The following is a 27,190-nucleotide window of genomic DNA, read 5'->3' as shown; positions in this document are numbered from 1 at the left end:
CCTTAAAGGGAACCAGAAACGAAGCACCCTCATGTATTTTACCATATATATCAGTGGGAACATTAGAGAAAACACCTACCCTGCTTTCTGTTTCATCCTGCACTGCACAGCTTGTTTCTTATCAGCCCTGATAAAATCCCCGACTGAGCATTCAGCCTGGCTTTGCTCAGAAATCTTTATAGCTGAGTCTGTGTTTTCTGGTGTCTTTTCTAGTCCAAGCCTGCCCTCTGCTGGCTCTGCTCAGGAATCATTATAGCTGAGTCATTATAGCAAAGCCAGACTCAATGCTCAGTCGGGGATTTTATCAGGGCTGATAAGAAACAAGCTCTGCAGTGCAGAATGAAACAGAAAGCATGGTAGGTGTTTTCTCTAATGTTCCCACTGATATATATGGTAAAATACATGAGGGTGCTTCGTCTCTGGTTCACTTTAATTGTTACTCATTGTTCTGTTTATCTTTTGTTCTCTTCTGCTGTTATCACAATGATGTCAGAAAGCAGAAACAGAAGATACACGTCATTTGATTTTGGAGCCGTTTGACCATCTGATTCAATTATCACCATCGAATTGTAAAAAAGAATCGGTGCTGCAAAAATTATGCCTGATGATTCGACCAATTTCATGCCGAGCATTTTTATCGGACATGCTGCAGGATGTCAGCACTGGACACAATATTCATTTTTGTTTTTAGATTCATATTTGGAAATAAGCATGGAAATAGTAAAGAATGGGCATTTAAAGAGGAACTGTTGTGAAAAATCTTAACATTTAAAACACACAGAAATAAGAAGTACGTTTCCTCCTGAGTAAAATGAGCCATAAATTACTTCTCCTATGTTGCTGTCACTTACTGTAGGTAGTAGAAATCAGACATTACCGACAGGTTTTGGGTTAGTCCATCTTTTCATGGGGGTTTCTCAGCATGGCCTTTATTCTTTACAAAGACACTCCCTAAAAAATATTTTGCCCAGCCTCCCTGCTCGCTGAAAACCCTGAGAACCCCCCATGAGAAGATGGGCTAGTCCAAAACCTGTCAGTAATGATCAGGCCAAAAGTGGGACCTTAGTAGGGAAACGAGGGACGGTGTGATACATAAAGGTACAACTTAGACAGTATATTTAATAGCAAAAGAAATTCCTATTTCTCCTCTAAAAAACTAAACTCACAACTGAGGTAAGGTTATCACATTATGCAGCATGTCGCCAAAGCCTGGAAAATAATATTTTCCTACAGTAAATTGGAACGTCCTTTGCTCTTTAAGAGGAACTTTAACCAAGAATTGAACTTCATCCCAATCAGTAGCTGATACCTCCTTTCCCATGAGAAATCTTTACCTTTTCTCGCATAAATAATCAGGACATATGTATGGCTGATATTGTGGTGAAACCCCTCCCACAGGGTGATGTCATGACCATGGTCCTGACAGTTTGCTATCTGTGAACCTCGTTGCATTGTGGGAAATAAAAGCTTTTTCCAACTGCCCAGCAAGCAGTATCTCCCTCTGTGCATAGAACTCTCAGTAACAAACATTCCATACAGATCACCTGGCAGGACTTAAGATGTCACAATGAAGTACATTTCAGAATGTAAATCGGGGAGAGGAAAGATTTTACAATGGGCAAACACTGACTAAATCATCTATAAATGAATATTATAAAAGATCAGCAATTTTATTCTTTAAAGAGACTCTGAAGCGAGAATAAATCTCGCTTTAGAGCACATAGTTAGCAGGGGCACGTGTGCCCCTGCTAAACTGCCACTATCGCGCCGCACAAAGGGGGTCCCTTCACCCCCAAACCCACCCCAGCACGACTTGGTCGTGCATTTGGTCGCTCCTGGAGGCAGGGCTAACGGCTGCAGCCCTGCCTCCAGTCACGTCTATCAGCGGCGCATCGCCGCCTCTCCCCCGCCTCTCAGTGAAGGAAGACTGAGAGGGGCGGGGGAGAGGCGGAGATACGCGCTGACAGACGCGCGTGGGGCAGGGCTGCGGCGGTTAGCCCTGCCCCAATGCGGAAACGCTCCCCCGCATTACGGAGGGGATTTGGGGGGACAGGGACCCTCGTGCAGCCGCGGGATAGTGGCGTTTTAGCAGGGGCACAAATGCCCCTGCTATTTAGGAGGTGTGAAGCGAGATTTATTCTCGCTTCAGACTCTACAGTACCACTTTAAATTACAAAACGTTTTGCATAGCTCAGTGACACACCTGGAATTTCACCTGCTCTAGGGCTGACTGAGCTGTCACAGTTGTGTACTTTAAACAGAATAAAGGTCTATGAGCACAGTAAAGTATGCGAGCCCAGATAACACAGGTTTGTGTGACTCCTGGCTGGGATTTCTATGCCCATAAGAAACATGACAGGACTTTGCTTCATATGAGGTCACATGACCCTTACAGTACAGTACAGTATATGCTTTAGCAGCAGCTCCCTATATCAGGACTTCCTGCCATATTCCGTGCATTGTTAGGTAAGGCAGGTTCCAGTTCAAAGTACATAGGAGGAGGATTCAATCTCTGCTGCTGCCTGTTCCCTACCTTCCACACACCAAGGTAAGAGCACTGAGAAATCCCTGCTCAGCAGAAATCGAGGAGATCCCATTCATACTGAGGATTGACTGTGTTCTGTTCCACGACTCTGCATTCTTAAGGAGGTCAGTCACTGCTCACTCTCTCTGCAAGATGTTCCTGGGATATTTATAGAGCGTTCTGTTGCCAGTAACGCCGTCACCGTGTTACTGACATAGGCTGACATACTCAGCACCAGAGAGCTGTTAGAAATAGTTCCATTCTTTTGGTACCTATTGTTACATCCTTGATATAAATTTTTATTTATTGATTAGTATTTATATAGCACTGACATCTTCGCTGTACAGAGTATATTGTCTTTTGACTTAACCGTCCCTTAGAGGAGCTCACAATCTAATCCCTGCCATAGTCATGTCTATGTATTTATCATGTAGTCAGGGGTGTAGCAATAGGGGGTGCAGAGCTAATGACCGCATCGGGGCCCTTGGGCCAGAGGGGCCGCGAAGAACCCTCCCTCAACTACAGTACTAGTTCTCTATTGGTCCTGTGCTCATAATAATGACTTCTATAGATACATTGAATAGTAGTAATCATTAACAAACTGTTCCCCATCCCCGTCTTGCACCTCTGACACTGTAGTTGCCATGTGCAGGTTTTGGTGCGCCGTATCAATTGTTATGTATAGAGTGCTTGGGGGGCCCTAATGTAAGACTTGCATCGGGGCCCATAGCTCCTTAGCTACGCCACTGCATGTAGTGTATGCATCCTTGTCTAGGGCCAATTTTAAGAGGAAGCCAATTAACTTATCTGTATGTTTTTGGGATGTGAGAGGAAACCCAGAGTGCCTAGAGGAAACCCATGCAGACAGGGGGAGAACATACAAACTCCTTGCAGATAGTGCCCTGGTTGGGATTTGAACCAGGAGCCAGCAACATACAGTAGAATGCAGTAAATGATTTAGAATATGCACTTTTACATTAAATATCCTGGTTTCAGGATCAGAAACATTATCTATAGCTATATACGGAGGAGTCCCGGTTATTGGGAGCTCAACTAACCAGCAGTCTCAACCAACCAGCACAAATCACAGGCAGTACTCAGAGTGGTCAGGCCAACTTCTTAGGTTGTTTGTGGGCTCTGCTGCATGCCCCACCTCAGCTCCTATGGAGCTTCTGTGCCCGCGCAGAATGTTCCCGGCTGCGGTTGCCCGTTATGGAGTGGAACCCAGAAGACTGGCATAAAGCGGAGCTGCGGTGAGGGACACATAGAATTCTAGGAGCTGGAGGGAGCCCCACATAAGTAAATTTGATTTTATTATATTTGCCTTGTGTATCCTTTAAAGACTGGGTTCTACAGCTCCCTCAAAGTAAATATACTTTCAGTTACTGTATTTTAGCATTTAACACAGAGTTCATGGTATGTATATAGAGTGGGGTACAGTTTCTCTTTAAAGTGTACTCTACGTGACATGATGAGATAAACATGTGTATGTACTGTGCAAAACATTTTAATAACCAGGCTGTTTTACTTGTTTTTTTTTTGCTGCCTGAAAGAGTTAATTTTTAGGCATGCAAGTGACAGCTTCTGTCTTGTTGGGAATATATATGATTATAGGCAAAACAAGGAACTCCCCTTCTAGATAGGAGGGAACATGGCATGATGGCAATATACTGTCACTTATAACATATACCAGTCAGTCACAACATTGAGAACACTGACAGGTCAGGTTTGGGGGGTTGTCCCTGTTATGCCATGTTTAGTACCCACTAAGATTGGTCTAAGGAAGGATCACAAGTAAACCATTGACAGGACGTGCGTGCCCAAAGCTCATTGGTGTCAGGGCCGGTTCAAGTACAAATTAGTCCCTAGGAAAAGATTAGCCTGGGGGCCCCCCCAACAGACACCCCCGACCAAAAAGCGTCATTAGAGGCCCTTTGTTGCAGCCAAATCTCCCTCCTGGGCCCCTGAGCTGGCTGCTGACCCTCCCCCAATCACCTCCCAACTTAACAGACTCTGCAGAGTCCCTGGGGAGCAATGGGGGAGGGACACCTCTGGGGCCCCTACAGGCTCTGGGGCAATTGCCCATTTTTTACTATGATAGCTCTGGCCCCGATTGGTGCACATGGGAAGTGAAAACTGGCCTGTCTGGTCTAATTCCACAGAAGGAGATCTGTAGTGTAAACTCCTGAAAAGCGTAATGCTGGCCCTGATAGAAATGTGTCAGAACATGCAGTGTGCGTAACCGTTTACTGTGTAAGGGACTATATGACTACAGACCAGTCAGAATGCCCATGCGGACCTCTGTCCCCTATAAAGAGCTTACAGTGGGCCATGGACGATGGAAGCTTGGTCTGAAAAATCATGCCACCTACCAAAATATTGTGGCAACCAGGCCACATACCCTGCTTCATGACAGAGGTATTGTTTAGGAGTGGGGTTTGTGGCGTGCCATGTTGGTAATTGGTGAAAACAGTATTCACGGATGGCAAAGCCTGCAGGGAAGATGTGTTGAGAGTGGAGTTTATTCTGTGCAGGAAGTGACATCATTGTCACAAGATCCCGCAAGAGAGATATTGGTATTGCTGATAGCATATTTGGAAGACTTGCAACTCAGACTTACGCATAGCTAAACAGCCTAGACTAAACATCACTGAAAGGGCGGTGCTACATACCCATATAAGGCAACATATAGGAAGTCTTTCTGAAGCTGAAAGTAGGAAAATTACCATAAAATTGGGTAGCCTGTATAATTTACTACATTCTACCAAATGTCACTGCTGGGCCTCTTTAAATGCAGTTATAAAGAAATATAAAGTGAGAGTGAACTGAGATTTTAAGTAAACAAGGAATTTTTATTTCTTGCAATAGTCTTCCTTACATTTATCACATTTTTCCAGCGGAGGATGGATTATCAGAAGCTGGCAGATGACGTGTCGCAGAAGATTTTAACGTATTATCAGGACAGCTCGGGCTGGAAAGTGGTCAAGTCCACAGTGAGTAAGGATCCAGCTGAACTCCTTACGGTATTTCCTGTTATTTCCTAGACATGTGCGGGCTGAACTGTCTGTGCTCTTTTCAGAAAGGCATCACTGTGTCCTGGAAGCCTTCCAACGAGTACTCAGGAAATGTGTGAGTAGAACACCATAGCTCCCAACTGTCCCTCTTTTGGAGGGACAGTCCCTCTTTGTCCCACAGTCCTTTTTTCCTCCTCATTTGTCCCTCTTTCTATGTAAATATATAGTATATATTTCTCTATTAAAATGTTAATATGAAGGAAAACACACACACACACACACACACACACACACACACTATACAGAAAACACACAGACACACGCACACACACACACACACCCACTAACACTATACAGAAAACACACACACACACACACACTATACAGAAAACACACACACAGACACACACACTATACAGAAAACACACACACAGACACACACACACCACACACACACACACACACACACACTATACAGAAAACACACACACACTATACAGAAAACACACACACACACACCTACACACACACACACACCTACACACACACACTATACAGAAAAAACACACACCTACACACACACACACACACACACACACACTATACAGAAAAAACACACACAGACACACACACACACACACACACACACACACACACACTATACAGAAAACACACACACAGACACACACACTATACAGAAAACACACACACAGACACACACACACACACACTATACAGAAGACACAGACACCCCCCCACACACACACAAACACACACACTATACAGAAAACACACACACACACACACACACACTATACAGAAAACACACACACACACACACTATACAGAATACACACACACACACACACCTACACACACACACTATACAGAAAACACACACACACACACACACACTGTACAGAATACACACACACACACACACACCTACACACACACACTATACAGAAAACACACACACACACACTACACACACACACCTACACACACACACTATACAGAAAACACACACACACACACACACACACACTCAAGCAAAGTCGGCCTCGTTCCCCTGCTCCACCAGACCCCAGGTGGTCTCCTGCTGGCTGCTCCCCGGGCCCCCACATGTCCCGTAGTTGAGCTGCTTTGAATAATTCACTTGTTCCGACAGCTGCCGTGTTACGATCTCCGTCTTCAGCCATGTTGTCTGTGTCTTCTTCATCCAGCAGGCCCATTTACACAGTTGCTATGCGTTAGTGTGTATTAGTATGTGTTAGTACGCGTTTTTTCCATAGCAGTGCATTGTGAAAAAGATTTCAGTTAAAACGTGTTAAGTGTGAAAGGTGCCGTAGGAAAACATGGGACTTACTTTGAAAATCCGTTTTTTTTTCACTTATAACTGAGAGCAACTAAGTGTAAAAGGGTGCGTTACTACTACAAGGCAGCTCAGCTATGGGACATGCGGGGGCCCGGGGAGCAGTCAGCGGGAGACCACTGGGGGGAGGGGTCAGGCTGTGCAGTTGCCCCCTTTGTGTTAATGGCAGCTCTGGCCCTGCTGGGTTGCTAAAGGAAACCACAGTAGCGAGCAGGGAGAGAATTCCATCTCCTCCCAGGTCTTGTCAAATATATGGATGTTATCGGCCGCTCTCCAATAAAAACACGGACCACTGGATTAATGTCACTTGGGGAGCCCCCATCTATGGGAAAAAATGGAATGGGTGGGAAAAGGCATGCCAAATATATATATATATATATATATATATATATATATATATATATATATATATATATTTTAAGACTGTAAGAATAATTAATCTTACCTTGTGAGGGGTGGGGTATCAAAGACACAATTTTATTGGACACTTACAGCGAATCCGAGGTGAAAGTAAACTGATGAGGTAAATAATTATATTTAATCTCCTGCTCCTAATAATAACTTTTTAAGCATCCCATGTTTTGTTTTTATTTAAACATTTACAAAGTAGGTTGACTGTTTTACTGTCTCTAATCGGTGGCAGCCTATTAAGTGTCCCAGAGTTAGAAAAAGGCCAGTAGTTCATGTATTTTATCTCTCCCTGCCCACTTCTAGTATTGACCGGCCAGAACCCGAAGTGGCCAGACTTCGGGTTCTGACAGTCACATATACAAACAGCATGATGTATGTTAGGAGAAGCTCCAGTCTCTCTCCAATACACCACACTATATATATGCTTGATAGTAGATTCTTGTCTTTTTAAAGGTGACCACACCTAAATCGGGTAAAAAACTTCTCTTAAGGTGGCCACTAACGATGATACAATTTGCCGAACAATTGTTTTCAAATGATTATTCGAATGAACGATCGGAACTGATCGTTTGGGACCACTAACAAATAAAAATGTTCCTACCCAGTCTGATCAGATTGACAAGATCGATTTGAAAAATTGGATCGATTTCATAAATTGGATTGGTTTGGAGATTTTCATCCATTAGTGGTCCCAAAAGATCATTTCTGATCGTTCATACATATAATCGTTCATAAACGATCATTTGGCAAATTGTATTGTTAGTGGCCATCTTAAAGAGAATATGTATTGTTAAAATCGCACAAAAGTAAACATACCAGTGCGTTAGGGGACATCTCCTATTACCCTCTGTCACAATTTCGCCGCTCCCCGCCGCATTAAAAGTAGTCAAAAACAGTTTTTAAAAGTTTGTTTATAAACAAACAAAATGGCCACCAAAACAGGAAGTAGGTTGATGTACAGTATGTCCACACAAATAGATCGATTTCATAAATTGGATTGGTTTGGAGATTTTCATCCATTAGTGGTCCCAAAAGATCATTTCTGATCGTTCATACGTATAATCATGCATAAACGATCATTTGGCAAATTGTATTGTTAGTGGCCATCTTAACCTTTTCGGGACCGCCTCTATGAGATCCTACGCCGCACTTGTGGCTGTTCTAGCCTGATGCGGCGTAGGATGCGGCGTAGGATCTACACCGGCCCGCAGTTTCCGCTCCCGACGCGATCGTGCGCACCCGGACGGGGAGATTAAGCTGTCATATGACAGCCGACATCTCCCCCGAGTGATCAGCAGCCATCGCGTATGGCTGCTGATCACGTGATCACTACGATCGCCGCCCGATCGTAGTGATCAGTTTGACAGCTGCGGCGGCAGGGGGGGAAAGAAGAGGATCCACTCACCTCCCTGCCGTTCCTGCGACGATCGGCGCCCCCCTCCGCTCTGGCCGGCATCTCCGCTCCGTCTGACATCAGCGCCGGGTCCCGGCTTGATGACGTCATCAAGCCGCGACCCGGAACTGATCGTCAGATAGAACGAAGATGCCGGCCGGAGAAGAGGGTCCCGTGCGGCTTATCGCTGGAGCCTGGAAGGTGAGTGAAGGCTGCTGGCAGAAGGGGGGGCACAGGCCACCATGGGGGACACAAATATAGCCAGCCACAGACGGGATCCGGCCGTCTGACCCCCCCAAACGCGCGCACCCCCCTCCCGCGCAAAATGCCTGGTCCTTAAGGTTAAAGAGAATATGTATTGTTAAAATCGCACAAAAGCAAACATACCAGTGCGTTAGGGGACATCTCCTATTACCCTCTGTCACAATTTCGCCGCTCCTCGCCGCATTAAAAGTAGTAAAAAACAGTTTTAAAAAGTTTGTTTATAAACAAACAAAATGGCCACCAAAACAGGAAGTAGGTTGATGTACAGTATGTCCACACATAGAAAATACATCCATACACAAGAAGGCTGTATACCTTCTCCCCCCTGCAACTCTCATCCACTGAATACTAGTGACAGGCTGTTTCTTCCTGCAGACAGCTCTGCCCTGTCTGTAATTCCTCAGTATGTGTCAGCCAGGTCCTTTCACAGCCTGAACAGAGGAGGATTTTTATCCAGCTCTCTTTCACTGATATCAGATAGCAGAGACGCTGATGGCTTATGTAAATAACACACACAATGGAGTGTGCATAGAGGGGCCTGGAGAGGGGTGTGCATAACAGACCAGCACGGAAGAGTTGGCAGCCTTCCAGACACAGGGCGACAAGTCCGACAGGGGAAAGATACATTGATTTATTACAGAGACGGTGATAGTAGAAAGTGCTGCAGTAAGCCAAAGCACATTAGAATAGGTTTAGGAACTTGTAGGATGGTAGAAAAAAGGATGACATTTTTGTTACAGAGTCTCTTTACGAGAAATGTGTTACCTGATTTAGGTGTGGTCCTGAGGAGAGGAGCTACCACTATTTAATGTGTGTAATTTGGTGTCATTTCATCTACGAGTAAAGACCCAGCAGGGTCAAAAACGTGTCAGCTCTTGTGCTGCCTTGTCTTGTGCTATGCTTTTAATTGATGTGCAATTAAAGAGAAGCTCCGACCAAGAATTGAACTTTATCCCAATCAGTAGCTGTTAACCCCTTTTACATGAGAAATCTATTCCTTTTCACAAACAGACCATCAGTGGGCGCTGTATGACTGATATTGTGGTGAAACCCCTCCCACAAGAATCTCTGAGGGCCATGGTACTCCTGGCAGTTTCCTGTCTGTGAACCTTGTTGCTTTGTGGGAAAAAGCTGTTTACAGCTGTTTCCAACTGCCAAAAAAGCATGCAGCAGCTACATCACCTGCCAACAGTAAAAATGGCACCATGTAATAAATGTCAGAATGTAAATCAGGGATTTAAACAATTTTACAATGGGCAAACACTGACTAAATCATTTATACATAATTATTGTAAAAATTAAGCACTTTTTTATTCTTACATTATTTTCACTGGAGTTCCTCTTTAAGTTGTAGATTTTTACATCTATGCAAGGTGTGCCGATTTTTACTTTCCAGTCTGACTCTTGCCCGGCATGTAAATGCTTCTGTCTGTTTCTCCTGTTCATCCAGATATCGCGGGGAGGGGATCATTGAGGAGGTGCCAGAGAAAGTCATCCCGTATATGTATCTCGCTGAGTACAGGAGGAAGTGGGACAAGGCTGTGAAATCGTACTCCCTCGTAGACCGCATCGACCAGGTCCTCCAGCTTCACTTTTTTTGCCAGTGTTTATCCTGATCTCACCACACAGAGCCCTGAGAAGGTTGACCTTGGTGGTGTTGGCTTCCGGGGGGGGGGGGGGGGGGGGGGGGGGGTCGTGGGTGGATGGGTTCATGGTGGCATCTAGGAGTCAAGATGCCCGCCCCCTTCTCAGGTGCAATGGGTATAGGGGTACTTATGTACCTTTTTTTCCATTTCCACAAAGAGTTAGAAACTGAAAAAAAACCCACAACATCAAAAAGGTATTTAAATATTTGTAATTAACCATTATTACTTACCTGTTCCTGTAACCTGAGGATTTACCTTACTTGGCCGGCAATATACAGTACGATTTTAGAGATAACACCTGTCCATAAAAGCTGACAATCTCAGGTGGTTCTGCGTTCAAGGCCAGGAGGGAAAAGATAAATAAGTTCCCTACAAATGTGTTCTCCTGTATGGAACTGCGTCCAATGAGCACAGTGCAATCCAATGCTATAAACCCCTTGCTGACCCTATTCCGTCTCATGGTTCATCCAACTTTATACGTATATCAATGGAAGATCCTCAAGGACAACAAACTATATATGGAGACTTTCATCCATCCTGTGGAAATACTTGTTATGCCTCATCAGAAAATGCAGTTACACTCCTATTGTATGTCTGGATGTCCTATACCACATATTTATTAACTTATTCTGTAGTAATGTATAACCTAAAATGTTAAATCCATGTGTTTAGCATTGTTTAAGTCTCCCTTGTGCTGCCAAAACGTCACTGACCTATCAGGACTTGGACTCTGTAAAGAGATGTCTGAGGTGGCCTGTAACACAAAAGATAGATACCTAGAAAGGGGTAGGCCTCTAAATCCTCCAGAGACTTATCATGTTCATGTCCTCCTTCCCCCAATAGCCACATAGCTGGGACCTTCTGGAACAGGGGTGTCAAACTCGAACACAAAGTGGGCCGAAATTGAACACTGGGACCAAGTCACGGGCCAACTTCAATGTCTAGTAGCCATCTTCCTCTGTTATAAAGTTCCCTTGTGTCTAGTGAACCTTCCCTCACGAATCAGTTCCCTGGTGTCTAGTGGCCCTCCTCCTCCATTCCCTACACAGTTCCCTGGTGTCTAGTGTCCCTCCTCCTTCATTCCCTATACAGTTCCCTGGTGTCTAGTAATCCTCCCACCCCTGTACAGTTCCCTGATATCTAGTGGCCACCTCCCTCCCTTATATCTGAAACTAATGCGGCGAGTGAAGGGGACAGAATTAAAGGACTGGCAGAGAGGAGGAAGTACTGCCACTTCCTTCCTGCCTATAATCGGCATTCTGCTCAGTCAAAGATTACGACTAAGCAGAACGGGGGTCACAAGGGGCGTCGGAAGGGGGGATGGTAATAAAACAGTATTAGAAGTATTATTGGGGTGGAAAACTGGGTCAGGTGTATTTTAAATAAAAGTAGTTTCCATTTCTGTTTGTATAAAGTTTGTTGGATGAACTGTGTTCTTAAGCCTCATAAACACGTTCAACAGTGGTCGACTTTATACGAACGACAAACGTTTTTTTGTCAAGACAAAATACGTCTTAACGTACAAACGACAGTTATACACACCGCACGACCCAATGAGCGACTTGGCCAAGGACGTGTGATTAGCATATCGCTAAACACAAAGCACGTGTCTCTTTTCAGTCAACAGCTGTACACACCTGACTGCGGAGAGACCACAGTTGTCGCCGAACTCCGTAAGTCTTGATGTATTTCCTTTCTACGTTGCGGACGACATGTCGGATAAGTTAAAATAAAAAAAGAGAAGTAGAAAAATGATATTAATTCATTGAAATATAACTATATACATACGACATTCTAGTACCACATTCACTACGACAATCGTGTAACCAAAACCGACTGAAGAATTAAAGTAAAAAGGACACAGGCTATACACGTCCAAACATACGTACGTCTATAGCTGTAGACATCACAACACTTCAGGCAGGGGCGTAGCAATAGGGGGTGCAGAGGTAGCGACCGCATCGGGGCCCTTAGGCCAGAGGGGCCCCGAAAGGCCCACCCTCAACTACAGTATTAGCTCTCTATTGGTCCTGTGCTCATAATAATTACTTCTATAGATGCTTTGAATAATGGTAATTATTAACAAGCTGTTCCCCATCCCCTTCTTGCACCTCTGACACTGTAGTTGCCATTGGCAGGTTTTTGGTGCGCCGTATCAATTGTTATGTCTAGAGTGCTTGGGGGGGCCCCATTGCAAAACTTGCATCGGGGCCTGCAGCTCCTTAGCTACGCCACTGACTTCAGGCAAGGTTCTGCGATTTTGGTTGATGTATAGTCGTACTAGATTTCTGTACTGATTGTTATCTTGCACACAAATCTTCTTGTCATTTCCAAAATCAAACCGAACTGCGGAAACGAACGATCCAACTTCTTCTTATCAGTTACTTTGCGGTCCTTATCTTGTTTTTCGCCTAGTCGTCTAACTTTTCCAAGTCACTTGTTAATCGCTAGATACAAAATACCGCTGTTGAGCCAGTGTATGGGACTTTAGAGCAGGACACTAATTAATAAAGTTAGAAAGCTCTGTGCACCTTTGGTTAGGTGTGGTTCCTTTCAGGAAACTTACTCACTTAATTATCTTATCCCTGGTGGCCTTGGCCATCCCATCATCTAAGATTATCTAGTTTTATTGGTTCACATTACAGCACTTATAAAAGGTATTCACTCTCTCTGACATTTTTATGAATTTGGTCACAGTCAGCGTTTAGTAGATGCACCTTTGACAGCAATTGCAGCCTTGAATGAATCTTAACATATTCATGTATTATAAGGGCCTGCCTGGACAACAATTCAAAGTTCACAAAGATGGAGACACTGAGAGCCTAATATAGTGTAGTATGTGTAGTGTAAGACTTCATATGTAAGGTAAGTATGCAGATATACTCACAAACAAGGTTTCCATCCAGGTAACCACTATATGAGTAGGTGGGGAGATTACACCTGTCCCCACTCAGGATTAAGAAGTCGCTCTCTGTAGATAGAAAACAGTGGGTAACACCCCTCCACCAAGGGTGGACACAAGAACTGTATATGCAGACAGAGGCGCCAAAAGAATAAAATTGACTAAAAATGTTAAAATGAGAGGAGGCAGAGGTGGACTTACCTCCTCCAAGCAGACACACAAAGAGACTTGTATATATTCAAAACAACAAGGATTTATTTATCTAGCTATAATTAAGGGGGCCATGAGCTCCGATGCGCGTGAGCTTTTTTTTTAATCCTTTGTATTCACTGATGTATCAATAAACGGAGAATTGTTTCACCCAGCCATTGGTGACATTCCTTTCCTGTAACAAGGATTTATTTATATACTCCATAAAGTGCAAGTGCAACGCGTTTCGCTGGCATCTCCTGCTTCATCAGGCAATAAAAAATGGAGCATGTACTCTGTCTGCATAAACAATTCAAAGTTAAAGCTCTGTAGGTCCTTATAAAACATAGATAATAGAAAGATTGTACAAAGATTGCAGTCAAATTGCATAGTGTATGGCAACCCTAATGCCTAGTACACGCGATGCAATTTTCTGTCAGATTGATGGTCAAAATGATTATCTCCCACAGGTTCGATCTGATTTTCTAATCACTTCTACACAAAATGGATCAGAAGTTAGATCCGACTTGTAGAAAATAATTGATTCGACCTTCAATCTGACAGAAAATGGCATCCTGTGTACTAGGCATTAGGTTTGCCATATAAAATGCAAACAAAATTGCTTTGTGTGTACTAGGCATTAAAGAGGTGCTGTAGTGACATATAGTAGAATGCAGTAAATTATTCAGAATAGATACTTTTATGGTCATTTACCTAGTTTCAGCAGCGGAAAAAACTTAGTATGGCAATTGGGAGGTATCAATGGGGGCTCCTGCATCAGCAGTGACTGAAAAGTGTACTGGTTAAGGGCTCTACTTTTGACACAGGAGACCCGGGTTAGAATCTCGGCTCTCCCAGAACCTATTCAGTAAGGAGTACCTTGGGCAAGTCTCCCTTACACTGCTACTTCCTACTGAGTGCGCTCTTGTGGCTGCCTTACAAGCGCTTTGAGTCTGACAGGAGAAAAGCTCTATACAAATATAGGAATCAGCCTGTTGGCCACAGGAGAAAACTTCCCATAATCCCTTGCAGTAACCATTAATTTCTAATACCCAGTGGACTAAATTGTAAAAAAAAAATAATAATAATTGCAATTTAATTATATTATTTTCTCTATTATTATTATTATTTTCTCTACCGTTCCTCTTTAAGTGTTATTTTAAAAGTTATTACTCTAGTGTGTGTTTGTGATCAATGTTATGTGCTAATACTATATAAATGTCTTATTCCAGAACACGGTAGTCTCTCACGCCATCACACACACGTACGGTTTTGGCATCATTTCATCACGAGAATTTGTAGACATGGTGCACATTAGGAAGTACGACGGAGGAGTCATCTCCACCAATTGTAAGTGTGTTGTTCTGCTTTCCAATTTAATTTTGAGCGGGGCATTGTGGACGTGTCCTCCCAAAAAGTTGAGATCAAAAAGTATTTCTCCCATTGCTGTGACCAGGACAAGGGGCCCCTATTCAATTCACATTTTCTCCTGAGTTTTCTCCTAGGAGATTTTTTCAGCTTCGGTTTAAAATACTGTTTCAGCACTCTATTATTGAAATTGTACTAAAAAGTAGTAAAGTACTGTCAAAAGTACAGTAGCTGAAAGAGAAACCGTGACCAAGAATTGAACTTCATCCCAATCAGTAGCTGATATTCCATTGCCCATGAGAAATCTATTCCTTTTCTCAAACAGATCGTCAGGGGGCGCTGTATGACTGATATTGTGGTGAAACTCCTCCCACAGGAAACTATGAGGACCATGGTACTCCTGGCAGTTTCCTGTCTGTGAACCTTGTTGCATTGCTGTAAATAGCTATTTACAGCCGTTTCCAACTGCCAAAAAAGCAAGCAGCATTTCCTTCCACTGACATCACCTGCCAGCAGTAAAAATATGATAAATGTCAGAATGTAAATGAGGGATTTAAAAGATTTTACAAAGGGCAAACGCTGACTAAATCATTTATACATAATTATTGTAAAAATGAAGCACTTTTGTTATCAGATTATTTTCACTGACGTTCCTCTTTAAAAGGCATTTTACTGCTAAGGTGTAAAAATATCACCTAGTAGAAAACTTAAAGAGACACCGTAAACTTAAAAATGTCCCGAGGGGGGGGGGGCTCCTGGCAGAAATAGCTGAGCCCTATCAGGTCCGCTCACGTCTGCGCAGTACAGCACACCCGATCAGCTAATTCTTCCTGAGCCCATCGGAGAGCCACTGCTGCGCCTGTGTTAGAACTGGTAAGGTAAATACGTATTTACATGCCCGCTGTTTGGGGACTTCTAGTGCTGCCACCGTCGAAATGGACCAGAAGAAGCTGAGGTGGGATTCATTTGGTCCATTTCCAGGCTGCATAAAAAGCTGCATAATGCTGCATCAACTCTGAATTCTTTGAAGGACCACCCCTAATTCAATGTAGGTAACCTATGATTGTTATTTGCTCTGTTTGGCCTATTTAGTTCAGGATCTCTTTATAGCCCAAGTTCAAGCCAAGTTTTGTTATAAACATTGTAAACTAACTCAAAAAGGTATTCCACGACATTTCCACTGTTTCTTGAGTGCCCCCCTGCGAGGAAAGGGCTTTATGGCTGTAATTCCTTACCAGTGAGGGTTTCCTTATAGTCTGGCCCGGTCCCGACCCAGACAGTAACTGTCACTTGCATACCTGATTTTTAAGTCTTTCAGGCAGAGAAAGAAAAAAAGGAACACAGCATAGTTATTTGTGTGCTTGGCCATTTACATACATGTCTATCTCATTATGTCACCTCGGATGTCCTTTAAATCGAATTAGGCTTCAGGTGTGCCTTAGAATTGTCAGAAATACATATCCATTCTCAATAAGTGCTGTAATTCAATGTTCTGTAAAACGATCTGCTGGCAGATAGCTATGAATCTCCCCAACCAGCTCTGGAAAAATAGTAACGTTTACAATTAGTGAAGAGCAAAACAAAATTTTGCTCATCACTTTGTATAGGTATTAACCAAAAAAATGTAAATAAAACAAATAAAAATGCCCCAAACCAAACAGCTTTCCAATATTTGGTGTTTTTTTGTTGTTGTTTTTTTGCTATACAAGATATGTTCGTTATCTGGGTTGTAGTTGCCCTCTAGTGGCAAGAACTGGATTGTTTCCAAAATATGTAGTAGACATTTTTTAATAAAATAAATCCGTGTTTCATTGCACACAGCTATCAGTATTGAACATGAGAAATGTCCCATCACTTCCTCCCATATACGAGGCTTCAACAACCCGTGTGGATACATCTGTTCTCCCTTACCGGAGTAAGTACAACAGACATGAACTGTTCGGTCCTCTCCTTAGAATTATGATTTTATGAAACAGTATGAAACACTGAGCATGGTGCTCTGTAGTACAGTTCTATATTTTAACACACAATATATATCCTACCTACCGGGGGCCAGAAGAGCAGCACCATAGCTCTCAACTGTCCCTTTTTCGCAGGGACGGATCAAGACCAAGTTGCGCCTGGGGCAAGGTCAGGTTTTGGCGCCTAAACTGTCATTCATTTTGCCGCCTTTTTAAGAATTCAACAAACTGCGCCTGGGGCAAGATACCCGCTTGCCCCCCCCCCTAGATCCGTCCCTGCTTTTTCAGAGGGACAGTCAATTTTTGGGAGCCCTGTCCCTCTGTCCCTCTTTCACCCTCATTTGTCCCTCTTTCAGGACTTTGTCCCTCTTTCTATGTAAATATATACAATTCACAACAATGGAGAAGCACCCATGCAAGAAGACCTCTGTGTGCCTTAGCTCATGGTCACAGTACCAAGTGACCCAGTAAAAAAATTCCACGGAGCTGGCACCACCAAATGTAGTAAAAAAGCTCTTTATTCAAACGTCATTAAAATGACATTCAGTCAATGATCAAAAATGTAGCAATGGCGACAGCCCGCTGTTTCGAACTTGACGTCCTTTGTCAAGCCATACTGCTATCACTAGACATAAAACACACCTCCTTTAAATAGTGGTCAGTTACACAATCAACCAATGAGTTTGAAATCGCAACATCCAATGAGGATGCCTGACAGGGGGTGAGGACCTGATGGGGAACTACTCTAAATCATGTGATCCATGGTAGACCAATAGGAACGCTGGTCGCGTAACCGAAATACGCATGCGGACAAAAATACGCATGAAAATACGCATAAAAGCTTCCGGAACGCAAAAATGACGTCAACGCGTGTCGTACGCGTAAAAATTTACGCATGCGTCACCGGATGCGTAAATTTACCAAAAAAGTGTCCTAGGCCTCTCCCCAGTGTGGCCAGCTTAAAAAATCCTAAAGCCTCACAAAAGAAGCAAGTGATTAATCATAAAGACAAGCCCAGTTAAGGCCACATCAAAGAGGAAACAGTCGGCCCACACTGTGGAGAGCACCAAATTTTGGCAAGGAAAAGGCAAGGAAAAAGGGGGAGGGGGAGGGAAAGGGGGGGGGGGGGAGGGGGGGGAAGGAGAAAAGAAAAAGGGGGGGAAACGGAAAGGCAGGGAAGGGAAGGAACCGGTCTCACCATAGATCATAAAAAAGCCAAAATAAATAAAAACATCAGGTAAAAATAACAACCCCTGACGGCATCGCCAATGGTTTACAAAGACAGAAGCATAGGCCAACAAGATCACGGCCAACACCCTTGAAGCATCAAAATTAAACACAAAAACTCAAATCATAATCTCGATTCAAACCCCCTCGACCCATAACCCCCAGGCGTTTAATCCACCAAGCTTCTCTACGTGCTAGTTCTTGTTTGCGGCTCAATTTACCTCGCCAATCAAGGGGAACACTATCGATTACTTGGACTCTCATTTGTGAAATGTTATGTCGTGCCTCTGTGAAATGACTGGACACTGTCTGGGTAGAATCCTTGTTACGGATGGCAGTCTTGTGACCCGACATCCTAACTTTAAGAGGTTTGGTCGTCATCCCAACATACCCAAGACCACATGGGCATACAATCAAGTAAACTACATAACTCGAGTCACAAAAGTACCGTCCCCTAACAACAAATCTTGTACCTCTAGAAGGGTGAGTAAAAGTACCACCTCTAGTGATATGACTGCATAAATGACAACTAAGGCAGGAATAGGTACCTTTCTTGGCATTATCAGGAAGCCTGTCCCTTGACACCCGGTGATGAAAAACCTTATCCCTGACAGTGGGGGCTCTCTTAAAAGACAAGAGAGGAGGGTAACGGAACTCGGGAATACGTGGGAAGGCCCCTTGTAAGAGGTGCCAATGTTTACGAATGGCCTTACCTATAGCTTCACTACAAGTATTAAAGGTAGACACAAATGGCATACGATGTTGTTTTGGTTGTCTCTTACCACGTCTACGCTGATCAGAAAGAGTATCAGAGGGATATCCTCTTGCTCTAAATTTAGATCTAAGGGCCTCTTGTTGTTCCTCTCGTTTGATAGGGTCGGATACAATCCTCGAAACACGGGTCATCTGGCCAGAAGGAATAGCATTCTTGATGCCAATTGGATGAAAGCTATTAAAGTGTAAAAGAGAGTTTCTATCAGTAGGTTTTACGTAAAGTGTTGACTCTACCTTACCCGATGTACAGGTAATCCGGGTATCAAGGAACACAGCCTCCTCCTTACTGCTATGCTCAGTAAATTTAATGGTTGGACATTTAGAATGAAGAGAACCAATAAACTCAATTAGGGTTGAATGTGGCCCCTCCCACAAACAAAAAATATCATCTATATAACGCCACCAGCACTTAGCGTGCTGGTGGAAGAGTGGGTGGGTATAAACAAAACTTACTTCGTATAAACCCATAAATAAACCAGCATAGGAAGGGGCCACATTCGACCCCATGGCTGTCCCCAGTTGTTGTATGTAGAAGGAACCCTGAAAGGAAAAATAGTTAAATCTCAAAATAACATTCAATAATTCAATAATGAAATTACGTTGTGCACTGGATAAATCTGACTGTTGCATCAAGTACCAATCGACCGCCTCTACACCTCCATCATGGGGGATGGAGGTGTAGAGGCTCTCCACATCAAGGGTGACAAGCAATGCTCCCTCACCAAGCTCACCAATAGAGTGAAGCCTGTCGAGGAACATGCTGGTGTCCCTGATGTATGAATCAACAGAAACCACAATAGGCTGCAGGATACGATCGACATATTGTGCTAACGGCACAAACACAGAACCCACGCCGGCCACAATGGGTCGCCCCGGTGGCCGGCGTGGGTTCTTATGTATCTTGGGAAGGGTATAGAATGAGGGAGTCTTTGGCCTGTCCTGTTGGAGAAAAGCATATAAAGCATCATCAATAAGACCATTAGTTTTAGCCTTTTCTAATATGCATTTAATACGAGACTGTATCTGACTCAAAGGATCCTCATCAATTCGCCTATAAACATCCTGCTGGGATAACTGTGAAAGTATCTCTTGTTCGTAATATTCAGTGTCCAATACGACAACTGCCCCGCCTTTATCAGCGGGGCGGATGGTTATTTCTGTGCGTTGTCCTAATTGGAGCAACGCCTGATGTTCAACTTTAGTTAGATTGAAATTAACCGTTCTAGAGTCATATTGAGATTCAATAAGATTCACTTCTTCCTTGACCCTGTCAATAAAGGTGTCAATGACAGGATGACTCGGGGGTAAGAAACTACTCTTATTACGTAAGCCAGTCCCTGAAAGAGAAAGTGTATTAGTATCTTCAGTAGTCCCTGAGTTTACACCTATAAAGGGGTTAGAATCAAAAAAATGCTTAAGCTTGATGTTCCTAAAAAAACGAAACAGTTCCTGATCGATCAGAAAAAAATCAGGTGAGTTGGTTGGGCTGAAGGATAGTCCATAATTAAGGACCCGTTCTTCCACAGCCGTCAAAGGATGACTTGAGATATTAACGACTAATGTCGGACCTTCGGATCTCTCCTCTGCCGTAAAGTCATTTGTCCTCTGGCGTTTCCTACGCTGGTACCTTCTGCCGCCCCTGCGTCTCCGCCCTCCCGGGCCATCGGAGACGCCTCCCGGGATGACTGTAAAAAATCACTAGAGGAGGAGTTAGCTTCAGAGGTGACTGGGCGAGAACCCTTAGGTCTAGGTTTTAAAGGTTTACCAGGACGTCTGTTCCTAACTGGAACCACCGGTCTCTGCCAGGCATACACATATCCTGTGGCATAATCAGCCAGATCCCTATGAAATTTGGATCTCTTAAGGTCTTCACCGGTTTTTCTGTAGGTCTCCATCCTCTTATTTAGGTCACCAACGTAAGCCTGAAATTCATCAGGGGGTAAGATGTTTCTCAATTGCTCACCAGTGATGTTAATCTTGTCGTCAATAGAAGGCAATTCTTTCTGTATCCGAGCTACTGTACACGTCATGGCATCAAAAGATGCTTTATTCCATATGCGCTCCCACGTGGAACAAAAGTCCGCATCATTAGGAAACAACATCGGATAGATTGGAGAGCGTACAGCTCGAGGAATCTTCTTATTGCGACAGTACTCAACCAGGGTTTTGGCATGTAGATCCAGGTCTACTCGCCGTTTACGTAAGGCTTCCAATTCACGTTTAACCGACTTCACATCAGGTTCTTGTAAAAAAGTTGCTCCACCGTCTGAGTTGGCAAAGATCCTGCTGGCTTGTTCAACAGTATAAGAGAAAGTCGCAGAGACAGTCTCATTAAAATTGTCTTCCATGGTGCAGTCACTTCCACGGTACTTTAGATGCACAATTCACAACAATGGAGAAGCACCCATGCAAGAAGACCTCTGTGTGCCTTAGCTCATGGTCACAGTACCAAGTGACCCAGTAAAAAAATTCCACGGAGCTGGCACCACCAAATGTAGTAAAAAAGCTCTTTATTCAAACGTCATTAAAATGACATTCAGTCAATGATCAAAAATGTAGCAATGGCGACAGCCCGCTGTTTCGAACTTGACGTCCTTTGTCAAGCCATACTGCTATCACTAGACATAAAACACACCTCCTTTAAATAGTGGTCAGTTACACAATCAACCAATGAGTTTGAAATCGCAACATCCAATGAGGATGCCTGACAGGGGGTGAGGACCTGATGGGGAACTACTCTAAATCATGTGATCCATGGTAGACCAATAGGAACGCTGGTCGCGTAACCGAAATACGCATGCGGACAAAAATACGCATGAAAATACGCATAAAAGCTTCCGGAACGCAAAAATGACGTCAACGCGTGTCGTACGCGTAAAAATTTACGCATGCGTCACCGGATGCGTAAATTTACCAAAAAAGTGTCCTAGGCCTCTCCCCAGTGTGGCCAGCTTAAAAAATCCTAAAGCCTCACAAAAGAAGCAAGTGATTAATCATAAAGACAAGCCCAGTTAAGGCCACATCAAAGAGGAAACAGTCGGCCCACACTGTGGAGAGCACCAAATTTTGGCAAGGAAAAGGCAAGGAAAAAGGGGGAGAGGGAGGGGGAGGGAAAGGGGGGGGGGGGGAGGAAGGAGAAAAGGGTGCTTCAAGGGTGTTGGCCGTGATCTTGTTGGCCTATGCTTCTGTCTTTGTAAACCATTGGCGATGCCGTCAGGGGTTGTTATTTTTACCTGATGTTTTTATTTATTTTGGCTTTTTTATGATCTATGGTGAGACCGGTTCCTTCCCTTCCCTGCCTTTCCGTTTCCCCCCCCCTTTTTTTTTTTTTTTTTTTTTTTCTTTTCTCCTTCCCCCCCCCTCCCCCCCCCCCTTTCCCCCCCCCCCCCTTTCCCTCCCCCTCCCTCTCCCCCTTTTTCCTTGCCTTTTCCTTGCCAAAATTTGGTGCTCTCCACAGTGTGGGCCGACTGTTTCCTCTTTGATGTGGCCTTAACTGGGCTTGTCTTTATGATTAATCACTTGCTTCTTTTGTGAGGCTTTAGGATTTTTTAAGCTGGCCACACTGGGGAGAGGCCTAGGACACTTTTTTGGTAAATTTACGCATCCGGTGACGCATGCGTAAATTTTTACGCGTACGACACGCGTTGACGTCATTTTTGCGTTCCGGAAGCTTTTATGCGTATTTTCATGCGTATTTTTGTCCGCATGCGTATTTCGGTTACGCGACCAGCGTTCCTATTGGTCTACCATGGATCACATGATTTAGAGTAGTTCCCCATCAGGTCCTCACCCCCTGTCAGGCATCCTCATTGGATGTTGCGATTTCAAACTCATTGGTTGATTGTGTAACTGACCACTATTTAAAGGAGGTGTGTTTTATGTCTAGTGATAGCAGTATGGCTTGACAAAGGACGTCAAGTTCGAAACAGCGGGCTGTCGCCATTGCTACATTTTTGATCATTGACTGAATGTCATTTTAATGACGTTTGAATAAAGAGCTTTTTTACTACATTTGGTGGTGCCAGCTCCGTGGAATTTTTTTACTGGGTCACTTGGTACTGTGACCATGAGCTAAGGCACACAGAGGTCTTCTTGCATGGGTGCTTCTCCATTGTTGTGAATTGTGCATCTAAAGTACCGTGGAAGTGACTGCACCATGGAAGACAATTTTAATGAGACTGTCTCTGCGACTTTCTCTTATACTGTTGAACAAGCCAGCAGGATCTTTGCCAACTCAGACGGTGGAGCAACTTTTTTACAAGAACCTGATGTGAAGTCGGTTAAACGTGAATTGGAAGCCTTACGTAAACGGCGAGTAGACCTGGATCTACATGCCAAAACCCTGGTTGAGTACTGTCGCAATAAGAAGATTCCTCGAGCTGTACGCTCTCCAATCTATCCGATGTTGTTTCCTAATGATGCGGACTTTTGTTCCACGTGGGAGCGCATATGGAATAAAGCATCTTTTGATGCCATGACGTGTACAGTAGCTCGGATACAGAAAGAATTGCCTTCTATTGACGACAAGATTAACATCACTGGTGAGCAATTGAGAAACATCTTACCCCCTGATGAATTTCAGGCTTACGTTGGTGACCTAAATAAGAGGATGGAGACCTACAGAAAAACCGGTGAAGACCTTAAGAGATCCAAATTTCATAGGGATCTGGCTGATTATGCCACAGGATATGTGTATGCCTGGCAGAGACCGGTGGTTCCAGTTAGGAACAGACGTCCTGGTAAACCTTTAAAACCTAGACCTAAGGGTTCTCGCCCAGTCACCTCTGAAGCTAACTCCTCCTCTAGTGATTTTTTACAGTCATCCCGGGAGGCGTCTCCGATGGCCCGGGAGGGCGGAGACGCAGGGGCGGCAGAAGGTACCAGCGTAGGAAACGCCAGAGGACAAATGACTTTACGGCAGAGGAGAGATCCGAAGGTCCGACATTAGTCGTTAATATCTCAAGTCATCCTTTGACGGCTGTGGAAGAACGGGTCCTTAATTATGGACTATCCTTCAGCCCAACCAACTCACCTGATTTTTTTCTGATCGATCAGGAACTGTTTCGTTTTTTTAGGAACATCAAGCTTAAGCATTTTTTTGATTCTAACCCCTTTATAGGTGTAAACTCAGGGACTACTGAAGATACTAATACACTTTCTCTTTCAGGGACTGGCTTACGTAATAAGAGTAGTTTCTTACCCCCGAGTCATCCTGTCATTGACACCTTTATTGACAGGGTCAAGGAAGAAGTGAATCTTATTGAATCTCAATATGACTCTAGAACGGTTAATTTCAATCTAACTAAAGTTGAACATCAGGCGTTGCTCCAATTAGGACAACGCACAGAAATAACCATCCGCCCCGCTGATAAAGGCGGGGCAGTTGTCGTATTGGACACTGAATATTACGAACAAGAGATACTTTCACAGTTATCCCAGCAGGATGTTTATAGGCGAATTGATGAGGATCCTTTGAGTCAGATACAGTCTCGTATTAAATGCATATTAGAAAAGGCTAAAACTAATGGTCTTATTGATGATGCTTTATATGCTTTTCTCCAACAGGACAGGCCAAAGACTCCCTCATTCTATACCCTTCCCAAGATACATAAGAACCCACGCCGGCCACCGGGGCGACCCATTGTGGCCGGCGTGGGTTCTGTGTTTGTGCCGTTAGCACAATATGTCGATCGTATCCTGCAGCCTATTGTGGTTTCTGTTGATTCATACATCAGGGACACCAGCATGTTCCTCGACAGGCTTCACTCTATTGGTGAGCTTGGTGAGGGAGCATTGCTTGTCACCCTTGATGTGGAGAGCCTCTACACCTCCATCCCCCATGATGGAGGTGTAGAGGCGGTCGATTGGTACTTGATGCAACAGTCAGATTTATCCAGTGCACAACGTAATTTCATTATTGAATGTTATTTTGAGATTTAACTATTTTTCCTTTCAGGGTTCCTTCTACATACAACAACGGGGGACAGCCATGGGGTCGAATGTGGCCCCTTCCTATGCTGGTTTATTTATGGGTTTATACGAAGTAAGTTTTGTTTATACCCACCCACTCTTCCACCAGCACGCTAAGTGCTGGTGGCGTTATATAGATGATATTTTTTGTTTGTGGGAGGGGCCACATTCGACCCTAATTGAGTTTATTGGTTCTCTTCATTCTAAATGTCCAACCATTAAATTTACTGAGCATAGCAGTAAGGAGGAGGCTGTGTTCCTTGATACCCGGATTACCTGTACATCGGGTAAGGTAGAGTCAACACTTTACGTAAAACCTACTGATAGAAACTCTCTTTTACACTTTAATAGCTTTCATCCAATTGGCATCAAGAATGCTATTCCTTCTGGCCAGATGACCCGTGTTTCGAGGATTGTATCCGACCCTATCAAACGAGAGGAACAACAAGAGGCCCTTAGATCTAAATTTAGAGCAAGAGGATATCCCTCTGATACTCTTTCTGATCAGCGTAGACGTGGTAAGAGACAACCAAAACAACATCGTATGCCATTTGTGTCTACCTTTAATACTTGTAGTGAAGCTATAGGTAAGGCCATTCGTAAACATTGGCACCTCTTACAAGGGGCCTTCCCACGTATTCCCGAGTTCCGTTACCCTCCTCTCTTGTCTTTTAAGAGAGCCCCCACTGTCAGGGATAAGGTTTTTCATCACCGGGTGTCAAGGGACAGGCTTCCTGATAATGCCAAGAAAGGTACCTATCCCTGCCTTAATTGTCATTTATGCAGTCATATCACTAGAGGTGGTACTTTTACTCACCCTTCTAGAGGTACAAGATTTGTTGTTAGGGGACGGTACTCTTGTGACTCGAGTTATGTAGTTTACTTGATTGTATGCCCATGTGGTCTTGGGTATGTTGGGATGACGACCAAACCTCTTAAAGTTAGGATGTCGGGTCACAAGACTGCCATCCGTAACAAGGATTCTACCCAGACAGTGTCCAGTCATTTCACAGAGGCACGACATAACATTTCACAAATGAGAGTCCAAGTAATCGATAGTGTTCCCCTTGATTGGCGAGGTAAATTGAGCCGCAAACAAGAACTAGCACGTAGAGAAGCTTGGTGGATTAAACGCCTGGGGGTTATGGGTCGAGGGGGTTTGAATCGAGATTATGATTTGAGTTTTTGTGTTTAATTTTGATGCTTCAAGGGTGTTGGCCGTGATCTTGTTGGCCTATGCTTCTGTCTTTGTAAACCATTGGCGATGCCGTCAGGGGTTGTTATTTTTACCTGATGTTTTTATTTATTTTGGCTTTTTTATGATCTATGGTGAGACCGGTTCCTTCCCTTCCCTGCCTTTCCGTTTCCCCCCCTTTTTCTTTTCTCCTTCCCCCCCCCCTCCCCCCCCCTTTCCCCCCCCCCCCTTTCCCAGCCCCCTTTCCCTGCCCCCCCTTTCCCTCCCCCTCCCTCTCCCCCTTTTTCCTTGCCTTTTCCTTGCCAAAATTTGGTGCTCTCCACAGTGTGGGCCGACTGTTTCCTCTTTGATGTGGCCTTAACTGGGCTTGTCTTTATGATTAATCACTTGCTTCTTTTGTGAGGCTTTAGGATTTTTTAAGCTGGCCACACTGGGGAGAGGCCTAGGACACTTTTTTGGTAAATTTACGCATCCGGTGACGCATGCGTAAATTTTTACGCGTACGACACGCGTTGACGTCATTTTTGCGGTCCGGAAGCTTTTATGCGTATTTTCATGCGTATTTTTGTCCGCATGCGTATTTCGGTTACGCGACCAGCGTTCCTATTGGTCTACCATGGATCACATGATTTAGAGTAGTTCCCCATCAGGTCCTCACCCCCTGTCAGGCATCCTCATTGGATGTTGCGATTTCAAACTCATTGGTTGATTGTGTAACTGACCACTATTTAAAGGAGGTGTGTTTTATGTCTAGTGATAGCAGTATGGCTTGACAAAGGACGTCAAGTTCGAAACAGCGGGCTGTCGCCATTGCTACATTTTTGATCATTGACTGAATGTCATTTTAATGACGTTTGAATAAAGAGCTTTTTTACTACATTTGGTGGTGCCAGCTCCGTGGAATTTTTTTTTTTTATGTAAATATATATATTTCTATACTAAAAATGTGTTTGATTGACTCTAAACTTTATTTCCAA

At 43.9% G+C, this 27,190-nt stretch overlaps 1 protein-coding gene across 1 annotated transcript in view; it reads left to right on the top strand.

The window, feature by feature from the left end:
- Positions 1–2,312: 2,312 nt before the first annotated feature.
- The window catches only part of LOC137543988 (stAR-related lipid transfer protein 6-like), a 27,851-nt gene continuing 2,973 nt past the window's right edge, over positions 2,313–27,190 (top strand). The window contains exons 1-7 of the mRNA XM_068265049.1: positions 2,313–2,548; positions 5,422–5,517; positions 5,604–5,653; positions 10,432–10,558; positions 14,951–15,068; positions 16,908–17,001; positions 25,370–25,536. Of these exons, the coding sequence (XP_068121150.1) occupies positions 5,428–5,517; positions 5,604–5,653; positions 10,432–10,558; positions 14,951–15,068; positions 16,908–17,001; positions 25,370–25,536 (646 nt within the window). The 5' untranslated portion in view covers positions 2,313–2,548; positions 5,422–5,427. The remainder of the gene's footprint in view (positions 2,549–5,421; positions 5,518–5,603; positions 5,654–10,431; positions 10,559–14,950; positions 15,069–16,907; positions 17,002–25,369; positions 25,537–27,190) is intronic.

Source organism: Hyperolius riggenbachi, chromosome 1, assembly GCF_040937935.1.
Source record: "Hyperolius riggenbachi isolate aHypRig1 chromosome 1, aHypRig1.pri, whole genome shotgun sequence".
NCBI classification, from domain to species: Eukaryota; Metazoa; Chordata; class Amphibia; order Anura; family Hyperoliidae; genus Hyperolius; species Hyperolius riggenbachi.
The sequence above is the reverse complement of the archived record's forward strand: the minus strand, read 5'-3'. Positions and strand labels throughout refer to the sequence as shown.